Below are 15,530 nucleotides of genomic sequence, written 5' to 3'. Positions count from 1 at the left end.
AATTTTGTAACTTTCTGGTTCATAAATTTCCATTGAAATTATAAATATATATATATATAAATATATATAATCTAATATATTTATTTAAATTTATGAAACTATAAAGATTCCCACAATTTTACAAGGACCTAATCATGTAGTCACTTAGGGTACATTATCCCCCAAAAAATTGTAGGAGACAACATTTATTTTTAAATATCACTATCAAGTTTTAATTGAGACGTCAAAGAGCAGCAACAGCAGCACATGTAAAGGAAGATAACGCCGACTTCCTGTTTGTGATGACGGTAACACTTCAAAAAGCTTTCCATGACATTTGTAATGTTCTTAATTCCGGCTGTCAGAAAGAGAGCAAAAATCATCATTCGACGGTGTTTCCTCACTGGCTTCGGCTCGATCAAAAGACATGGCCGGTGATTTTTTGGGCAATCAGCGTTTTTGCCATCCCGGAGTAGAGAACGCTTAAGAGGAACTCGGAACTCTCAAGAATAAATTAGGAAGCGATTGCCTCAGAGTTGTCGTCGTCTTCAACGGGCCAGTACCGGTCCTGCATGTACTGCGCTAGCGAGTGGTGTTCCGTCAGCAGCTTCTGCAGCTCCCACTCCCACTGGCAGGCCACCAGCTTGTAGAGGTCCAGCGCTGCCAGGGCGTCCTCCACCGAGCAGTGGCCCTTATTCCCCAGCTGGCAGATTGGAACAAGTGCTTGTTTATTTGAGGTTCAAATAGAAGCACTGTCCCCAAGTGCTTAACCTACCTGGATGTGTCTGTTGAGGAGCTTGCCGGCCAGGATCTTCAGGGAGACGCGCCGGCGGCGGGGGAAGCCGGCTAAGCGTCTCAGGAGGTGCGTGGCCCCCGTGTCACGGACCTTGTGATGCGGATAACAGATACCCAAAACGCGGAAGTCGTTGAAGAGCGAGTGTCCCACCACCACCTTGCCTTGGAGAATGTCTGAGATCTACAGGGGATGAGGGAATAAACGTTAGCATTCATTGACATCTTTGAAAATAAATCTAAATTTAACTGAAAATTATTCTTAGTCTGAATAACGGGTAACAAAAGTGAGGACACATTGAAGTGAAAATTCGACATTATTGTATGTTCACTGTCATTTGCCTCACCCACAATTTTTTTTTTTTTATTTGCCCATTCCTTGACACCTGGGGGCCACCAGGTGGCGCCAAAGCAATACTGCTCAGGCTTTGTCTTGAGCACAAAAACAATGGAGGAATTTCAGCAAATATGCAAATTCAGAAATTGAATCGGAAGTATGCCAAATGAAGGTCCTCAACTTGCTTCAACATCCAGCAGTTATTTTGTGATCGCTCTTGTTTGCGTCAGTGTCCGTCGGCCCATCTCACCTCCTGTCTGGCCTGAGCGTAAGGCGCGGCGTTAAGCATGTGATGCGGCCGGATGCCACTCCAGCGCGTCCTGTAGTCGGTGACGGGATGACACGGCCGGACGTATTTGTCATAGAGAACGTTGCCGTGGTAATCCAAGATGCTGCAGCGGGCCAGCTCGCTACATCGCCCGCCTGGCCCAGTGCCCACCATCTCGCAGTCCAGCGCCACCAGAGAGGCGGAGATGGTGCTCAAGCACGGCGAGCTCCTGCCGCTGATTGGTGGGCTTCCCTCTGAGAACCCGCTGTCCACCTCCCAGGTGTCCCTCTGGGTCTGATCTTTGTCTGGATTGCCTCTACTGCTTTTGGAGTCTTTGACTAGTTCCTCACTGTGGCTGTCAGTCCTTTTCCTCTTTGCCTGCCGCCTGCGTTGCTTGCTTGCACACTTGAGGGCCCGAAACATCATGGCCTGTTTGCACAGCAATCGGTAGTTGCTCAGAAGCCCTCGCGACGAGGGCTTTTTCCTTTTACGCGTCCCAACCATTATCCACGGATCAAAGTATCATCACTGTCATTGCTGTGCGATGAGAAATAACACATTAAAAAGTCATGCCATGCAAAAAAAGCCTACTTTGGACTGATTCAAGTTAAACAAAAGTATGGTTTATTTTAATTACACAAGTTACTAAATCAAATCCTGGCTCGAAGAGAGAACTTAAATATGGTGCAACATAGCATAATCTAAACTAAAACTATCAAGTACCCATCCAACCCTTTGACTCGTTGTGTCCAGTTAGGTCATACACGTGACGTCACGTAGTCTATCCAACCTATGCCTGTGTCACTCAAGCTACCTTACAGTTCTGCTTTATATTTTAAGCGTCATTTTAAACCGTGTCGTTCACACTTGCATACATATATGAATTAAATTAGCGCTACACAATCGCGATTATATTTCAAAAGAGAGAATGAGGGGGGAAACGCTGGTTTTTACTTTTAAGCTAACCGGAGAGCACGGGCCACTCCGGACACATGATAGTACACATTTTCTCGAAAACAAACGATTGTAACATCGCAGGCATCTCTTTACTTGTGGTTGGCCGATGACAAAAGACGACGCTGCAATAATTATGATAAGAAAAACAAGCTTAATTTGGTTAAAAGTACCTTTTGCTGTGGCACGTGGACAGAAGCGATGCAGCCTCGGCAAGTGTGTGCAAGGTCGCACCTGATTGGTTAATCGTCTTCCTCGTTGTTGCTAAACAGGAAGTGAGCATAATTGATGTTTTGCGCGCCATCTGTCGGTCTGGAGTGGAAACGTCGGCTACATATAATACAATTGTAGTCAAATCAACTTTATTATTAATCTTTGACGTATCCAAGACTCTGATCACCCAATTCGTTGTATAGAAAACCCCCTTTGTGTTCAGTAAATAACAAAACTGGAATTTAAAGGTTGAAAATCATGCTGCCATCTCAAAACACATAAACAACAAATGTTTGTATATAACAAAAACCATTTATTGGATCTTTGCATCTTATATTTTTTTAAGTATAGCCCTCAGAAAATTAAAATGGCCCGATAGGACAAAAGGTTCCCCACCCTGATTCAAGAAAAAAAAAGCTGTACGTACATAGGAATATTGTTTCTTCATATCATTATGAAGTCGTCTCGTTCACGCATATATTCTTTCCATCACAGTTAGGCTAGCACATAAAACATTACTTACACTACATACAATTTAATAACATGTTAAGAACACGAGAGACAAATAACTGATTAGATTGTACTTGCTAGGGAGGGGGCGGAGTTACATTCACCTTTGTGGCCCGCCTGCCTTTCTACTAGTGCAAAGAGTCCCGTGTGATAAACTGAAATTGCCGTGTCGGCTTTGCATTAAGACGTCATAACTTCAGTGCCTTCACGGTCCAGCAGAGGTAACTGGAGCACAAAAATGAAGTCAAACATTTTTCTGTTTGTTTTCAGTGAACCAAAAACTACAGTGGAACTTCCAAAGTTAAACAGTTTGGACTTGAACCAAAACAGGCGTCCAAATTCAAACAAGTGGCAAAGCATTGTATCTGCAAAAAGCAACATGAAGATGTCCTTGGTGAGATTTTCTTTGGCTTTTTTGTGTGTGTGTGTGTGTGTGTGTGTGTATGTTTTCACACAATGCCAGTGATGACAAAGATGAAAAGTGTAACAAGAACCGGAACCACAAATGGACCTTACTGCTTCACCTAATATTCAGTCTTCAAACATCATTAGGTGACAGTGCTGCATAGAAGTAGTGTTACTTTTAGTGTAATTCCATAGTTGTTAACTTCTCTTTATTTTGTGTTGTTACTTAAAACATGTGAATGTTATAGGACCACATTACATGACTTCCTCTGAAGGAAAAAAAAAAATTTGAGATGTTTTTTTGTTTCTAGAGCAAGACCAGTATGACGGACGGTCATAGTATTGTTACTTTGTGCTTTGCATCCTCAAAGTAGAAGCCAACTGTCTTGGGAAAGGGTGGGGTGGGGGAGCATCTAGTAACTTCTCTCACCAAATCATAATTATTATATTTTTTAGTTTACAAATGTTACGCTTTACGCACTTTCTGTTATAATTGTTCCCTTTTCCTGTCATTTCTGGTCAGGACACATTTTACATGTATGTGTATGTGTGTGTGTGTGTGTGTGTGTGTGTGGACACAGCCTTGGTGACGTTTTGCATTTGGACCTGAAATGTGAATATGCGTGACTTATCTCAAGGCACACGCCGTACTTGAAGATCTTGGGGCCCAATTCTACGAGGCCCTTCAACGTAAAGATGATGAGGTGGCGCCCCCTCCCCCGTGTGAGGAATCCGACCATGGTCGACGGTGGCGGCAGGCGACGTGTCCACAGGCAGGATTGTAAAAGTGTCGGGAGGAAGACGCAACAGCGCCCGCGCACTCACGAGGTCTTCAGAAGGTCTTCAGAAGGTCCGCTGGCTCTTGAACTCGGAGTAAACGAGTCCCTCTGCCGAGATGGCGTCGCCGAGCCCGACCGTCCGAAGCGGCCGCTTGCACACCAGCACCGGCGTCATGTGGAAAGTGACGTTTCCCCGGCGCCACGCCGTCACCGGAGCCGTCGGGTCCAGGGTGAGCGCCACCCGTGGCTCCGAGTCTGAACTGTGAAAGCGGAGCGGCGCTTTCAGCTCCGTCTTGGCGACGTCGACGACGCGGGTGCCGCACGCCTGGCTGCTCGCCACACGCGCCCCCGCCGCCACCGCCGCTTCCTGGTTGGCCCAGTAGCCGTCTACCGTGGCCAGCACGTGGTAGGCCAGCGTGTGGAAGTGGACGCGGGTCAGCTCGGCCTCCGACGAGGGGTCGCTGCGGCCGTGGCATTCCAGGATCCACAGGAGGATGTCGCTCACCTGGCCCACAGCGGGGACGCCCTCCCACCCGGCCAAGTGGGCGTGGGGTCCGCCGCCCGCCTGCGAGAGGAACAGCAGCTCCTGCTCGTTCAGCCCGACGGAGCTCACGATAGGCATGACCTGCTAACAAGAAGACAAAAAGACAGACGGCACGGAACACAGTCAGTCGACATCGGCTCGTTATTGGAAATGTCAATTCATTTCCGTAAACTGTTATGATGGAACGGCCATCCATTATTTTCTTTGTCATTTCCAACATGTACCTCCTGCATGATGCTGTTCATGTAGTCTTTGTCCGTCATGCTCGCCAGCTCCAAGTGGATGGGGATGTCCTTACGAATATCCGATATGGCTGCCACCGCCTGCCAAGAGGGGAAAGTCAATCTTTTTATTCATTTAGCCTTCTGGACATTGCGAATTGACTGACAAAACCCGCCCACTCGCTTATGTGTTTTTTCTGATACGATGGAGAATATTGAGAGGCAGAAGGTGGCGCAAGACCTCTTTAAGTCGCTCTTCCCACAGCTGCCGGCCCTGGCCCTCCATCATGTGCAGCCCGGACAGGACCACCAAGTCGGGTTGGAACTCTTCCAGGCTGGCCACGAACGTCTCCAGCAAACTCATCTCCCCGTTGGACACGTCGTGCGAGAAGATGAAGCGGTTAGCTTGAGGCGCCCGGGTAGAACCCCACTGCTCGCCTGGTCACAGAAATTCCGTCGGAACATTAAGGAACGGACAAAGATTTTAGGAGGAATTTGTCTGATGAGTTGATATTACCTGCTTTATACTCCAGGATGAGGTGGTATTCATCCGTCTCTTGCAGGGAGCCCGGTGGGACGACGATCTGCTCATCCAGCATCTCATGCAGTTTAGGTCCCACTGGCCCACATAACAAAACCTGCAGTGATAAGTGAATTTTCACCCGGATGTAGATTGAGTTTGCATTCTACGATTCTTTTTGCTATTTGCAGCTTGGTCTTGGTCCTTGCAGCCCACGAAGAAGAAGGCTTTGCAGTGGACCCCCCGCCAATTGTTTGTTCATGCTTACCATGAGCTCAGGATAGGTGGCGAGCTTCTGACCGATGAGGGCTGCGTTCCCTCCGACGTATAACTATAGGACAAAGAGTTCAAATTTCAGGCGTGAGTGACGGTACAAATAGACAGGCAGCTGGGGGTCACCTTAGCACCAGGATACTCAGCGGCCGCCCGGGCGATCCGCCGGAAGACCTCCTTGTCGCTGAAGAAGCGCTCGGCGGCCGCCCCGCGTTCCATGTAATGGACAAAGGCTTCCCTCAGGTTCTCTTTGGAGTGCAGCACCTCATGATCCAGGCCGCCGCCGGGTTCCAGGGCCAGTGCCTGCAGCAGGCCCACCCCCGACACCACCACGTCCACGCAGGCATTCACCCTGAAACGTTACATCAGGTCCGTCCAAAATTATACAGCCGTTGGAGTCCAGCAAGCGCGGGTCAAACCTACCCGACGGCCACTCTGCTCCACTGCCGCGCGGGCAAGGTGATCAACGAGTCCCAGGCGTCGGAAATGACCCGCTCCAGGCGGGGCTCGCTCTGCGGGGATGATCGCAGGCCATCCGGGCTGATGTACTGGAGGAGCTGCTCGGGCAGCTCGGGGCAACCGTGGTAGAGGCAGCCCACCACCAGGGCTAGCAGGGCCGCCACTGACGCCTTCCTCCACATGATGCGCTGCAGATGCAAACACAGTGAAACATTTCAATTCTTGTTGTGAGTTGAGTTCACTTCCTCAACACAAGAGCTTGTATCTATTAAAGGTCGCAAGTCAGAGCAAAAATGTCTCGGACTGCAAACGGAGAAGGCTCACTCGTATCTCAGGACACCACTGACGTCACCCGTGAAGAGTTTTGCCAGAAAATGTGTTGGTTGAATTACAAATTTCATGACTTTTGCGTTCTTCGACTACAAACTTTGCAACTTGAACCGAGTCATTCTGACATTATTGTGTTGGTTCCGCTAACGCTAGCTAGCATGTCTTGTCTTTTTGAGTTAAGTTCGCCGCAACCAAGCGTGACAACTGTAAAACGCGTTAAAGCCGCTCAGAGGAGCGCGTAATCCCATTAAGAACCACATTTTCCATTTAGATTCCTTCACGACAAGTTTTAATCACTCAAAAAACGCGGGAGCTAAAACACTTAATGGCTGACGACAAGAGCGGTGGTAGAAACTACCAGTGGTCCAAGTGCAGCCTTCAAACGTGTCGCCGAGGAACGTGTTGTTTCCCAAAGAACCGCATCAAGGGCTGTAAAATCGCTCGATGAAGGGGGAGGCGAAGGTCGGCGTCATTGAACGGACGAGAGGCGGTGAGGACGGGGACTCAGCAGCACCGGGTTACCACCGTCCGCCAGCGTCAGCACGCAGCCAGTAGCAGCGGCAGCAAGCCCGACTTCCGCCTTTCCGCTTGACGCATGCGCAGACGCAAATAAATAAATCATTTACTCCGTATTTGGTTTTTGGGATCTTATTACTAAAGTATAGCTGTATGATTTACTCAAGACGCAAAATACACATACATCCAAGTAAATGTTACGTTTATTAGTTTTTGCCTTTCATAACTACTTGAACATTGGGACAGTTATTAATTCAATAGTGGTCAAAACACAACCTGTTTATTAACACAATTATCTGACAAAAGACGTTCAAGAAAAAGTGAGCACTTTTACATCAAAACAGAAATCAGTGAATACAAATATGAGAAACTAAAAGCATATTAGAGTTTTATTTACACCATTTATTACACACTGAAGCAAACAAGTCATCATTCATAAAATGCATTTGGCCCCTGGCAGAGGGTTTTAAAAGAACACTCTAAAAAGTTCACATCTGAGGTAAAACCACCAAACTCACTTTCACTGCATTCCTATGGATTTTCATTTCATTCTACTCATTTGAGGACTTTTGCGCCAGACTTGCTGGGTGCTGTGAAGCTGACTCGGACGTCTCGCCGATAGAAACCTTGAAGGACTCCCTCAAGGACAACATCAGGCAGACCTGCCACACAAAGCGAGAGCGACAAGTGGCGCTTGGGACTGATGCATGGATGCCACGCCAAGTCATGTAACCTGCAATCTACTGTTTACAAACATAATGAAAATGGGCTATACCTGATGTGCATTTGGACACATACGGATCCTGGAAAAATCCCATCACTCGCTGATGTGGGAACTGAAAACTAAAGGAAAAAAATGCAATGCTGACTCGTCTTCATCAGAAATGATGATACGATACATACGGGAACACGAACAGACATCATTCTGATCAAATTTACCTGTAATCCTGATTGTCCAGGTCATCAAGTGATCTGAAATCAAAGCAATTCATTCATCATCAATAAGCAGAATAATCAGCCAAGTTCCGTCAAGCATCATTCAAACACAATTGGAATGCCGCTCTAATTTTATTCTATGAGGCCAATTATTAAGTATTTATGAAAGACAAGCTGCTTATTTCAGCCGAAAAGCGCTGAAAATGGAACGAGTAGCCTCCTATACTGCACTAGCATCAAAAGTGTTCTCACTCCATGCTGCTGATCTTGTTGCCTGTGTGATAATGTTTGACATGGAGGAAGTCCAGCAGCTCCTGTGGCACATCCTCACATTGATAGATGATCTCCTGGATGGGACACAACACAAAACATATTGTGACACCAGCTCAATACAAGTCATTTTCGATATACTGCCGCTTGAGTGAAGAGAGAAAAACAAGTCATAGCGCTCGTGTTGCATTTTTCTGCGTTACCTGGATGTAATCCTCCAACTCCTGCCTCCTCTGGTCCAGAGGTTTGGTCCTCAGGTGAGGATTCCTTTTACTGGGGAAATCGGGAGTCTGGATGATCTTCCTGAGCTGAAATCACAAATATGACTGGGCTTCTTGGAGGACAGCTCATCAGAGGTCTAATGAAGAGCGTGTGACGGCGCTGGGGCGGTCACATGAACTCACTTTTCTGTGCAGAGTCTGGAATTCGCTGCTCCTCCTCAGCACAAAATGTTTCCTCTCATTGAAGAGCACTTCAACTCGAAAGAGCTTGCACGGAGAGAAACGAAGCGTTCAAATAATTAAACAGTGTGTGTAACAATGCCGGATGTAGAGCATCTCTAATAATTATATTATTAAGAGATAATAATGAAGAGCAGATGATTCAGCTGCTTGTTTATATTTGAACATGTGTCCACTAGGAGGCATTGTACACTTTTTAAATTGTACAGTGGTACCTTGTGATACCAGAGGTATCTTGACTAATTTGACCTACTTTGAGGGTATTGATTTGACAAAAACCAACTTTTGGAGGTTTATTGCCGATTTCAATATTTTAGGGGGTTAAAAATCGCCCACGCAATATATTTATAATGAGCGTCAATTATGCGCGGATTTACGCTACTCGCGTGCCAGTGTTTACTGTGTTGCATTGTCGTTTTTCCCGAGGTTCTTTGAACGCATCACGACATGAAACTACCTGCTCGCCCAGCCCAGCCGCCAGGTGCTCACTCACCTTTCGTTTTAGTCTTTACTTCAGTATAAAAACACAAGCAAAATATCCGACAAAACTCGCAAATAGAGATAAAACGGACATCAGACACAACAATAACAAAAGGGATTGATAGTGCTCACCTTTTTGGACTTTCCCACCTCGTCCACTTCCCTCTCCATGGATGGAATGGTCACTTGAATCATTGGCCTAACAGTTGTCCTACCTGAAGCATTTGAAGCGACTGAGTTAAACTTTTTGATCGGTCCAAATGTATCCGGCGAGTCTTTATGGAGTATCCGCTGTCTCGGTGGATGTGTCCGGGTTGTGAGCGCTCAAATCGGGCGTGAACAGCAGATCGTCTGGCCGCTCGGAGCTCCACCTCCACGCTAATTGGACAGGATGCTACATCCGGGACATTAAAGGTGCAGCCCACCGTGTCATATATTTTATCATTTACACACCGAACAGAAAACTAACTAACCAACTAACCAACTAACTAACTAACTAACTAACTAACTAACTAACTAACTAACTAACTAACTACTTTTTAAAAGCAATCAGGATGAAACTTGTTATTTTCTTATGTATTAAATTGGGCAATGAGGGAAAAAATAGTTTTTCACATTTCTACATTATTATACACACATTATAACTAATCTAGTGAAGTGTGCGACTATGTACTGTAGAAGCAATGTAGTAGTCCAAGTTTCACTTCCCACGTTTGGTCCTGAAAGGGGATGCAAACCCAGAAACTTACAACTGTTCACACACAAGCTTGTGTAAATCATCTCCTATAATTTTTCAAATTCAAACCCATTTATTATGAACAAAATAGAGGTTGACCTCAGTGACAAACATTTGCTCGTCAACTGAGTAGTTCAAACACAACCCTCCTAATTTGAAGGACAAATGAGGAGGGGTAATAAATACAAAAAATGTTATATAATTGAATAGAATGTCATGGGAGTGCAACGGTTGTGAGAGAAGTCAGAATATTAAGAAGTATGAAATAAAATCAAGTATTATGTGGCTGTTGATCTTCTCTTTGCACTTTGTTGTGTTTTTCAGAAAAGCTGAAGCGGCTTTTGTATTGTGACGAGACTGGTGGTCAAGAAGGACAAGTAAACATGTGTGGGGGGGGGCTGACATGAGCAGGTGTGTCTATTTTGGTTTTTGACATGTGTCTGCTTATGAAATGGAGGAATGCGAGGGCAAGCATGCACTTGCTGCCAGTTTCCGATGAGCTGACATAACAGCCGCTCGGTCCGAGTGAATGGAAGCGCTGTCATCCATGAATAACCACGTTAGCCAACGCATTCCTGGACTCGGGTGGAAATATGACCCGACTAGCATCACAAAACATGGCTAAAGTAGAAACATGAAATATGACCTGAATAGAAACGGGTAACATGACTCCAATAGAAACGTGACTCAAACAGAAATATATGACTCAATTTATGGTCATCTCGATAACACTTGTTTGTGAAAGCAACTAACTAGTAGTAGTAGGAAAGTGAACGAGTTCCTCCAAACTTGGCACCTGGAAGAAGAAGAAAATGAAAGTATAGTTAGCGAGAGATAAAGACAATCCACAAAAACGTCATGGGCGTTACCGTCTTGCCCGGACTGACGCTGAGGTCTTTAATCTTGTAGAAGTTTACATTTCCACTCGAATCTGCGACCACGATGCAATCTGAGGCCTTGGCGAAGAGCATGGAGGTCAATTGGACGCCCTGTGCGGCGGGCTCCACGATGACTGGGTCCAACCTGAGAGAGATGTAACGTTTTGTTAGACTCCACCAGCACCATGAAACAAGCTCAAGTCGACTCAAACGGACATCTCCAGTATCTGATGGAGACTCACATGGAAGCGTTCAGGTCCCAGATCTCCAGCTGTTCACTTTTGATGGAGGCAAAGACGGAGGGCCAGAGCGGGGACCACCTAACTGACAGCACGGGACTCTGGATGGTGGTGAAGCTCATGGCCGGCGTCAGGTGGTCCTCCTTCCAGAGCTGGATGGTCCAGTCGGCCGAGCCGCTCAGGAACACGTCGGGGCTGAACGGGGACCACTGCACTTGATTGACAGGGCACTGCCGAGGCAGCGGAAGGAAATGAGACGCCACCTAAACATCGGCGGCAAGGTGAGCCTGACTCACGAGGTGCTTCCGATAAAGGGCCAGGTAATGATGGTGGTTGGACACGGAGCACTTTTGGACGACGCCCTCTGAAGTGCCGGCCAAGTAGATGGTGGGATCCTGAAGGCGGGACCGATGAAGTCACACAACATGACGGTGAAGATGGATTCAAAGTTTGATTTACCGTGGGCTGAAAATCCAAGCAAAGACCGGCCGTGGCAGTGGAAACCAAAAGGCCCTCCCTCTTGGTTTTGTTACCTTCGGCTTTCTTGATGCCGTCTTGGATTCTCCTCAGCTCCAGCATGCCTGACGATGGATGGAAAAAAGAATTATCCGAGTTTGGGTGGAATCCAGCAATCAGCATGATCTCCTACCTACGCCCTCCAGGCCGTGGCTGCACAGCAGCCACTTGAGGACACGTCCGTCCTCCGACACAGACACGACGGATTCGATGGTGTCCTCGTCAGAAAGGCCCATCTCCTGCTTGGCCCAGGTGATGTTCCACACGGGATGAAAATGTCTCTTTTTGCAACCGCTTGACAAGAGAGAAGAAATATGGAAAGTTATTAAGTTAAATGATCTGATTTTATTTTATTTTTAGTCGAAAAGGCAAAACTGGCGGATCTGGGCGAAAAGCCTCACATGCTGCTGGCGAGGAATGTGCGCCTTTCTCGATTGCGCACGCTGAAGATGGCGACGGTGCCGTCGTGCATGCCCGCCGCCAACTTGTCGGGTGTGGTGGAGGAGAAATCCAACGCCGTGATGCCGCTGTGACAGTGGTAGACGCGCTCCGGCCACTGCAAAAAGCGTTGCAAATGTCGACGTCAAGATAGAAACAGGATGAGAAACAACATGTGGGTACAAAAACAAGACTGAGGTAGAAACATGGCTGAGGTGGGGAACAAAAAGTTGAAATGAGATTCTGGAAACACACTCAAGTAGGAACTGGACTCAAGTGTGGAAAGAAGCCACTGTCATGCGAATTACATACGCTCAGGTTCTTGATGGACCAGCAGCAGATCAGGCCTTTTCTCCAGGGCTTGAAGTCACCATAGCCCACTGCCAGCAGATCCTTCCAGGGAGAGAAGAATTTGTCTTTGCGGGCCACATAAAATGATAGGGTGGGCCGTATCTGGCCCCCAGGCCTCAGGTTTGACACCAATGACTTAAAAAATCCGCAGGCTACAAACGATGAACCATTTGCATTTTACGCAACGCCGTAAAGCGTTCCGGATGTCTTTCTTACCAAGTTCTGCTTGTTCCAAGCCATAGAGGTGATGTTCCATCCTTTGGTGAGTTCGCAACTGAAGGTCCAGAGAAGTTCCAGAGATGGAGCTACCACTTCCTCCTCTTCCTCTTCTGCCTGCACCTCTTCTTCTTCCTCCTTTTGCTCCTCCTCTTTCACCTGCTCCTCCACTTCTACCTCCTGCACCTCCTCCGCCATCTCATCCAATTCTTCCTCTTCATCTTCTTCCGTCTCTTCTTCATTGTTGAGCTCCTCAGACTCCGGCTTGGTCTCGAAGGAGGGTTCTTCGAAGAGTTGGCTCGTCATGGCACTGAGACAAACATCTCCATTCGTCAGACGTTACCTTGGATCTCGGGGAGGTTCCTATAAGAGGCCAGCCTTGCTTGAAAGATGTTGGCGACCAGGCAGCGTTCTGTGATGAGCAGGTTCCTCTGGAACGTCTCCGACTGGAAGATCAGCTGAAGCTCTGACTCATCATTCATGTCGCCCGCTTGCATGTTGAAAGCAAACAAGGAGCTTCCGGTACTGGCTGGGGACATGCGAGACAAAATCAACAACTTTCCCTAGTTAGCGTACATTAATTTTTTTTACTTGTGCCGATTGTGCCGATTGTGCTGATGCTGCTGACGCTTCCGATTTCCTTGGGATCTTTATTAAGGTCCGGCGAACTTTGCGCAGGAACCTTCTCCGCTTTCGAATCTTCGGTTTGGAAGGAGTCGAAAATTTCCCAAATGGTGGCCATGGTGCCTGTCAAAAAAAGCTAATTTGAGTAAACTGACCACTTAACAGAGCAAGTATCAAGCTTACCCTGATCGTGCATGACAATCTTGTCGCTCTGGAGTTTTTTGTTTTTAGAAGCTCCGACGAACGTCTGCATGGCTCGCTCCACGTACTTGTCGTTGCCCAATCGGTTGTTGCACAGCTCAATGTAGAGGACGTTACTCCGCCTAAAGACGACACGGCGAGGTTTCCCTATGCTTGTAGACTGATAATTCATAAAAAGATTTTTGGGGGGAAATCTTTCAAAGACAACAACCTAAAATAAAATAAAATAAAATAAAATAAAATAAAATAAAATAAAATAAAATAAAATAAAATAAAATAAAATAAAAGATCTTCACTGACTTAACGGCCTGAGCGTCTTCAGCCTGATCGGACATGCAGGTGGTGGGCAGATCCAGGAGAGTGATGGTCTCTGTCTCGCTCAGGTAAACGTTTAACACCTCCTCCACAGCAATCTCCTCCGATATCTGCTGATTCCCAGTCTGCCTCACGGAATCTGGGAAAAGAGCAAAGAATATCGGAATATAATCGCATTTGCCATTCTACGACAGCGGTGTCACATTATGAGTGAATAGCAACCGAGAGGCTGGCTGGTGTCCAATTTGATATAGCCCATGGCACTCTGAGAGCCCACCCTGGCTGACAAGCTGGGAAGACTGCTGCTCCACCTGCATGTCCTGGAAAGCATGGAGAAAATATTCATAAATAAATGTGAATTTTCTTTGAATGATCATTTTGGTAGATTTTTTTATATATTGTATTTTTCATGCAATCAAAAGGATAAAATGATACTCCAATTAGCAGGCACTTGTTACCCGGAAGAGGGTACATAGAAGCACGAGGTGGATTTGGAAGTATCGAATCTGGAGTAGTAATCTTCAAAGAAGGATCTCTGTGGTTTGGCGTGCGGGTCCTTGGGCTCGGGCTCGTACAGGGGCCGAGGTGTGACATCATTTCCTTCCTCATCCATAACCTGCAAAGAAAAAGATGAGGCACAAAATTAGCTGCTAGCTGAGGAGAAATGTGCTTTACTTTAAGATGTTGGCATCATAAATTGTCATGTGATTTTAATTTTCCCAACTAAAATGTGATAGCGTGTATTACAAATTGTTTTATTAATATCGTTGTGGAAATTGAGAAATATTCTCTTTTTGAAATGTGGATCCTGATTCTGACGGTGTACCTAATGGAGAGTCCAGTGAAGTTACCCGGATTGCTTTCCTATGAGCGAAGCGACCCATTTTGCTTTCCGACAGCATCCTGGAGCCTCTCCGGCTATGGTGACCCGCAAAGCTCCCTGTGTATCTGGAACTGTGAAGCATTCGCTGCATCCCTGAAGTTGATCTCCTCACCGCCCGGGAGGAGCTAGAAGACAAAAAGGGCAACAACAACAAAAAAGAAACAGAAAGTTGACGTTAGGATTAGCCACAAATTTGTTTCAGAGTTCAACAAATGGATATAATACATACGGGGTTAGTGTTGAACTATGTCGCCTCATCTTTTGCTTTTGGTTTTACAACACCTTCAACCTGGATTTGAGATGTTCCACAAATAGACGCCGATTGTTGCGCTTTTGTTGCCAGGACAACGATACGGGCAACACTGCGCATGCGTGCTATCCATCTATTTGCTAAGAAATCAAATTTTGTACACATCTTGCTCTTGTATTCCGGTGTCAAAAGAAAGAATAATGAAATTAAAGTAAAAATAAATAAATAATGATATTCTTTTTTAATTGAATTTTTATTTAGTCCGAATATAATATAGGTAGATATATAATTAAGTACAAGTGATTTTTTTCCCCATCTTTCGAGGGACTGTGTCCAATATTTTACTTTTATTTATTTATCTTTGTCAAAAACAACGGTTGTTTTATCCTTGTATTTTTGTTTGTAGTTGGATCAACAGCCACAAACACGCAGACACACAACTGGGACGTTTACAAAATAATACAAAAGCAATCTATGCCAAGCACTTCCGGGTTCTTACCTTCCCTTATCACGTGACCTGCGCATCACAGCCCCCCTATAACAACTACCTCCTCCTCCCAGGGATTACACGGTGCCTGTACGCCTGTAAGGGCCGTGTAAGAACCGCATACCCGCACCAAAAAATCTCGGTCGTCG

General features: G+C 46.3%; 4 protein-coding genes across 8 annotated transcripts; all 4 read right to left on the bottom strand.

Moving 5' to 3' along the window:
* Positions 1-184: 184 nt before the first annotated feature.
* On the bottom strand, positions 185-2,566 carry isg20 (interferon stimulated exonuclease gene). Of its 2 annotated transcripts, none has more exons than XM_037255036.1 (4): positions 2,504-2,566; positions 1,359-1,913; positions 755-955; positions 185-682 (listed from the first exon to the last, which is right to left on the bottom strand). In XM_037255036.1, exons 2-4 carry the CDS (start codon positions 1,878-1,880, stop codon positions 494-496), a joined length of 912 nt encoding a protein of 303 aa, XP_037110931.1. In that variant the 5' UTR covers positions 1,881-1,913; positions 2,504-2,566; the 3' UTR covers positions 185-493. The 2 variants fall into 2 exon arrangements, with proteins under 2 accessions (XP_037110931.1, XP_037110932.1); XM_037255037.1 differs by having other exon boundaries at positions 1,359-1,904; positions 2,504-2,564.
* A 496-nt stretch (positions 2,567-3,062) lies between these two features.
* Positions 3,063-7,157, bottom strand: adpgk (ADP-dependent glucokinase). 2 transcript variants are annotated; one of them, XM_037254894.1, is made up of 8 exons: positions 6,943-7,157; positions 6,219-6,442; positions 5,922-6,147; positions 5,791-5,853; positions 5,520-5,640; positions 5,244-5,440; positions 5,006-5,104; positions 3,063-4,865 (listed from the first exon to the last, which is right to left on the bottom strand). In XM_037254894.1, exons 2-8 carry the CDS (start codon positions 6,434-6,436, stop codon positions 4,302-4,304), a joined length of 1,488 nt encoding a protein of 495 aa, XP_037110789.1. In that variant the 5' UTR covers positions 6,437-6,442; positions 6,943-7,157; the 3' UTR covers positions 3,063-4,301. The 2 variants fall into 2 exon arrangements, with proteins under 2 accessions (XP_037110789.1, XP_037110790.1); XM_037254895.1 differs by having other exon boundaries at positions 3,063-4,862.
* A 204-nt stretch (positions 7,158-7,361) lies between these two features.
* Positions 7,362-9,622, bottom strand: snx22 (sorting nexin 22). The gene is made up of 7 exons (XM_037255248.1): positions 9,380-9,622; positions 8,711-8,794; positions 8,510-8,614; positions 8,289-8,383; positions 8,040-8,072; positions 7,876-7,943; positions 7,362-7,762 (listed from the first exon to the last, which is right to left on the bottom strand). Exons 1-7 carry the CDS (start codon positions 9,440-9,442, stop codon positions 7,656-7,658), a joined length of 555 nt encoding a protein of 184 aa, XP_037111143.1. The 5' UTR covers positions 9,443-9,622; the 3' UTR covers positions 7,362-7,655.
* Positions 9,623-10,670: 1,048 nt separating this feature from the next.
* On the bottom strand, positions 10,671-15,526 carry dnai4 (dynein axonemal intermediate chain 4). Of its 3 annotated transcripts, none has more exons than XM_037254836.1 (17): positions 15,394-15,526; positions 14,613-14,769; positions 14,220-14,377; positions 13,984-14,081; positions 13,747-13,900; positions 13,429-13,568; positions 13,225-13,368; positions 12,965-13,153; positions 12,622-12,905; positions 12,367-12,447; positions 12,018-12,172; positions 11,750-11,910; positions 11,560-11,681; positions 11,397-11,495; positions 11,104-11,330; positions 10,853-11,006; positions 10,671-10,779 (listed from the first exon to the last, which is right to left on the bottom strand). In XM_037254836.1, exons 1-17 carry the CDS (start codon positions 15,417-15,419, stop codon positions 10,732-10,734), a joined length of 2,397 nt encoding a protein of 798 aa, XP_037110731.1. In that variant the 5' UTR covers positions 15,420-15,526; the 3' UTR covers positions 10,671-10,731. The 3 variants fall into 3 exon arrangements, with proteins under 3 accessions (XP_037110731.1, XP_037110730.1, XP_037110732.1); XM_037254835.1 differs by lacking the exon at positions 15,394-15,526 and adding an exon at positions 14,874-14,998; XM_037254837.1 differs by lacking the exon at positions 15,394-15,526 and having other exon boundaries at positions 14,588-14,672.
* Between the last annotated feature and the right edge of the window lie 4 nt (positions 15,527-15,530).

The sequence above is a fragment of the Syngnathus acus genome, chromosome 6 (assembly GCF_901709675.1).
Source record: "Syngnathus acus chromosome 6, fSynAcu1.2, whole genome shotgun sequence".
In the NCBI taxonomy this organism is placed as follows: Eukaryota; Metazoa; Chordata; class Actinopteri; order Syngnathiformes; family Syngnathidae; genus Syngnathus; species Syngnathus acus.
The sequence above is the reverse complement of the archived record's forward strand: the minus strand, read 5'-3'. Positions and strand labels throughout refer to the sequence as shown.

Bases quoted from the DNA above. Each gene is read 5' to 3' on its own strand.
- dnai4 (XM_037254835.1), bottom strand. From the start codon at position 14,902: ATGAGGCGACATAGTTCAACACTAACCCC. The intron at 12,173-12,366 runs GTATGTAATTCG...CGCTTTTTGCAG, and splicing joins GGTCCATCAAGAACCTGAGC to TGGCCGGAGCGCGTCTACCA. The intron at 11,007-11,103 runs GTGAGTCTCCAT...CATCTCTCTCAG, and splicing joins TGGGACCTGAACGCTTCCAT to GTTGGACCCAGTCATCGTGG.
- isg20 (XM_037255036.1), bottom strand. From the start codon at position 1,880: ATGGTTGGGACGCGTAAAAGGAAAAAGCCCTCGTCGCGAGGGCTTCTG. The intron at 956-1,358 runs GTGAGATGGGCC...CATCCCCTGTAG, and splicing joins ACGCTCAGGCCAGACAGGAG to ATCTCAGACATTCTCCAAGG. The intron at 683-754 runs GTAGGTTAAGCA...CCAATCTGCCAG, and splicing joins TCCTCAACAGACACATCCAG to CTGGGGAATAAGGGCCACTG.
- adpgk (XM_037254894.1), bottom strand. From the start codon at position 6,436: ATGTGGAGGAAGGCGTCAGTGGCGGCCCTGCTAGCCCTGGTGGTGGGC. The intron at 5,641-5,790 runs GTAAGCATGAAC...TTATCACTGCAG, and splicing joins CCACCTATCCTGAGCTCATG to GTTTTGTTATGTGGGCCAGT. The intron at 5,105-5,243 runs GTCTTGCGCCAC...CCCTCTTGGCAG, and splicing joins GGGAAGAGCGACTTAAAGAG to GCGGTGGCAGCCATATCGGA.
- snx22 (XM_037255248.1), bottom strand. From the start codon at position 9,442: ATGATTCAAGTGACCATTCCATCCATGGAGAGGGAAGTGGACGAGGTG. The intron at 8,795-9,379 runs GTGAGCACTATC...TCTCCGTGCAAG, and splicing joins AGGTGGGAAAGTCCAAAAAG to CTCTTTCGAGTTGAAGTGCT. The intron at 8,073-8,288 runs GTGAGAACACTT...CTTTGATTTCAG, and splicing joins AACAAGATCAGCAGCATGGA to ATCACTTGATGACCTGGACA.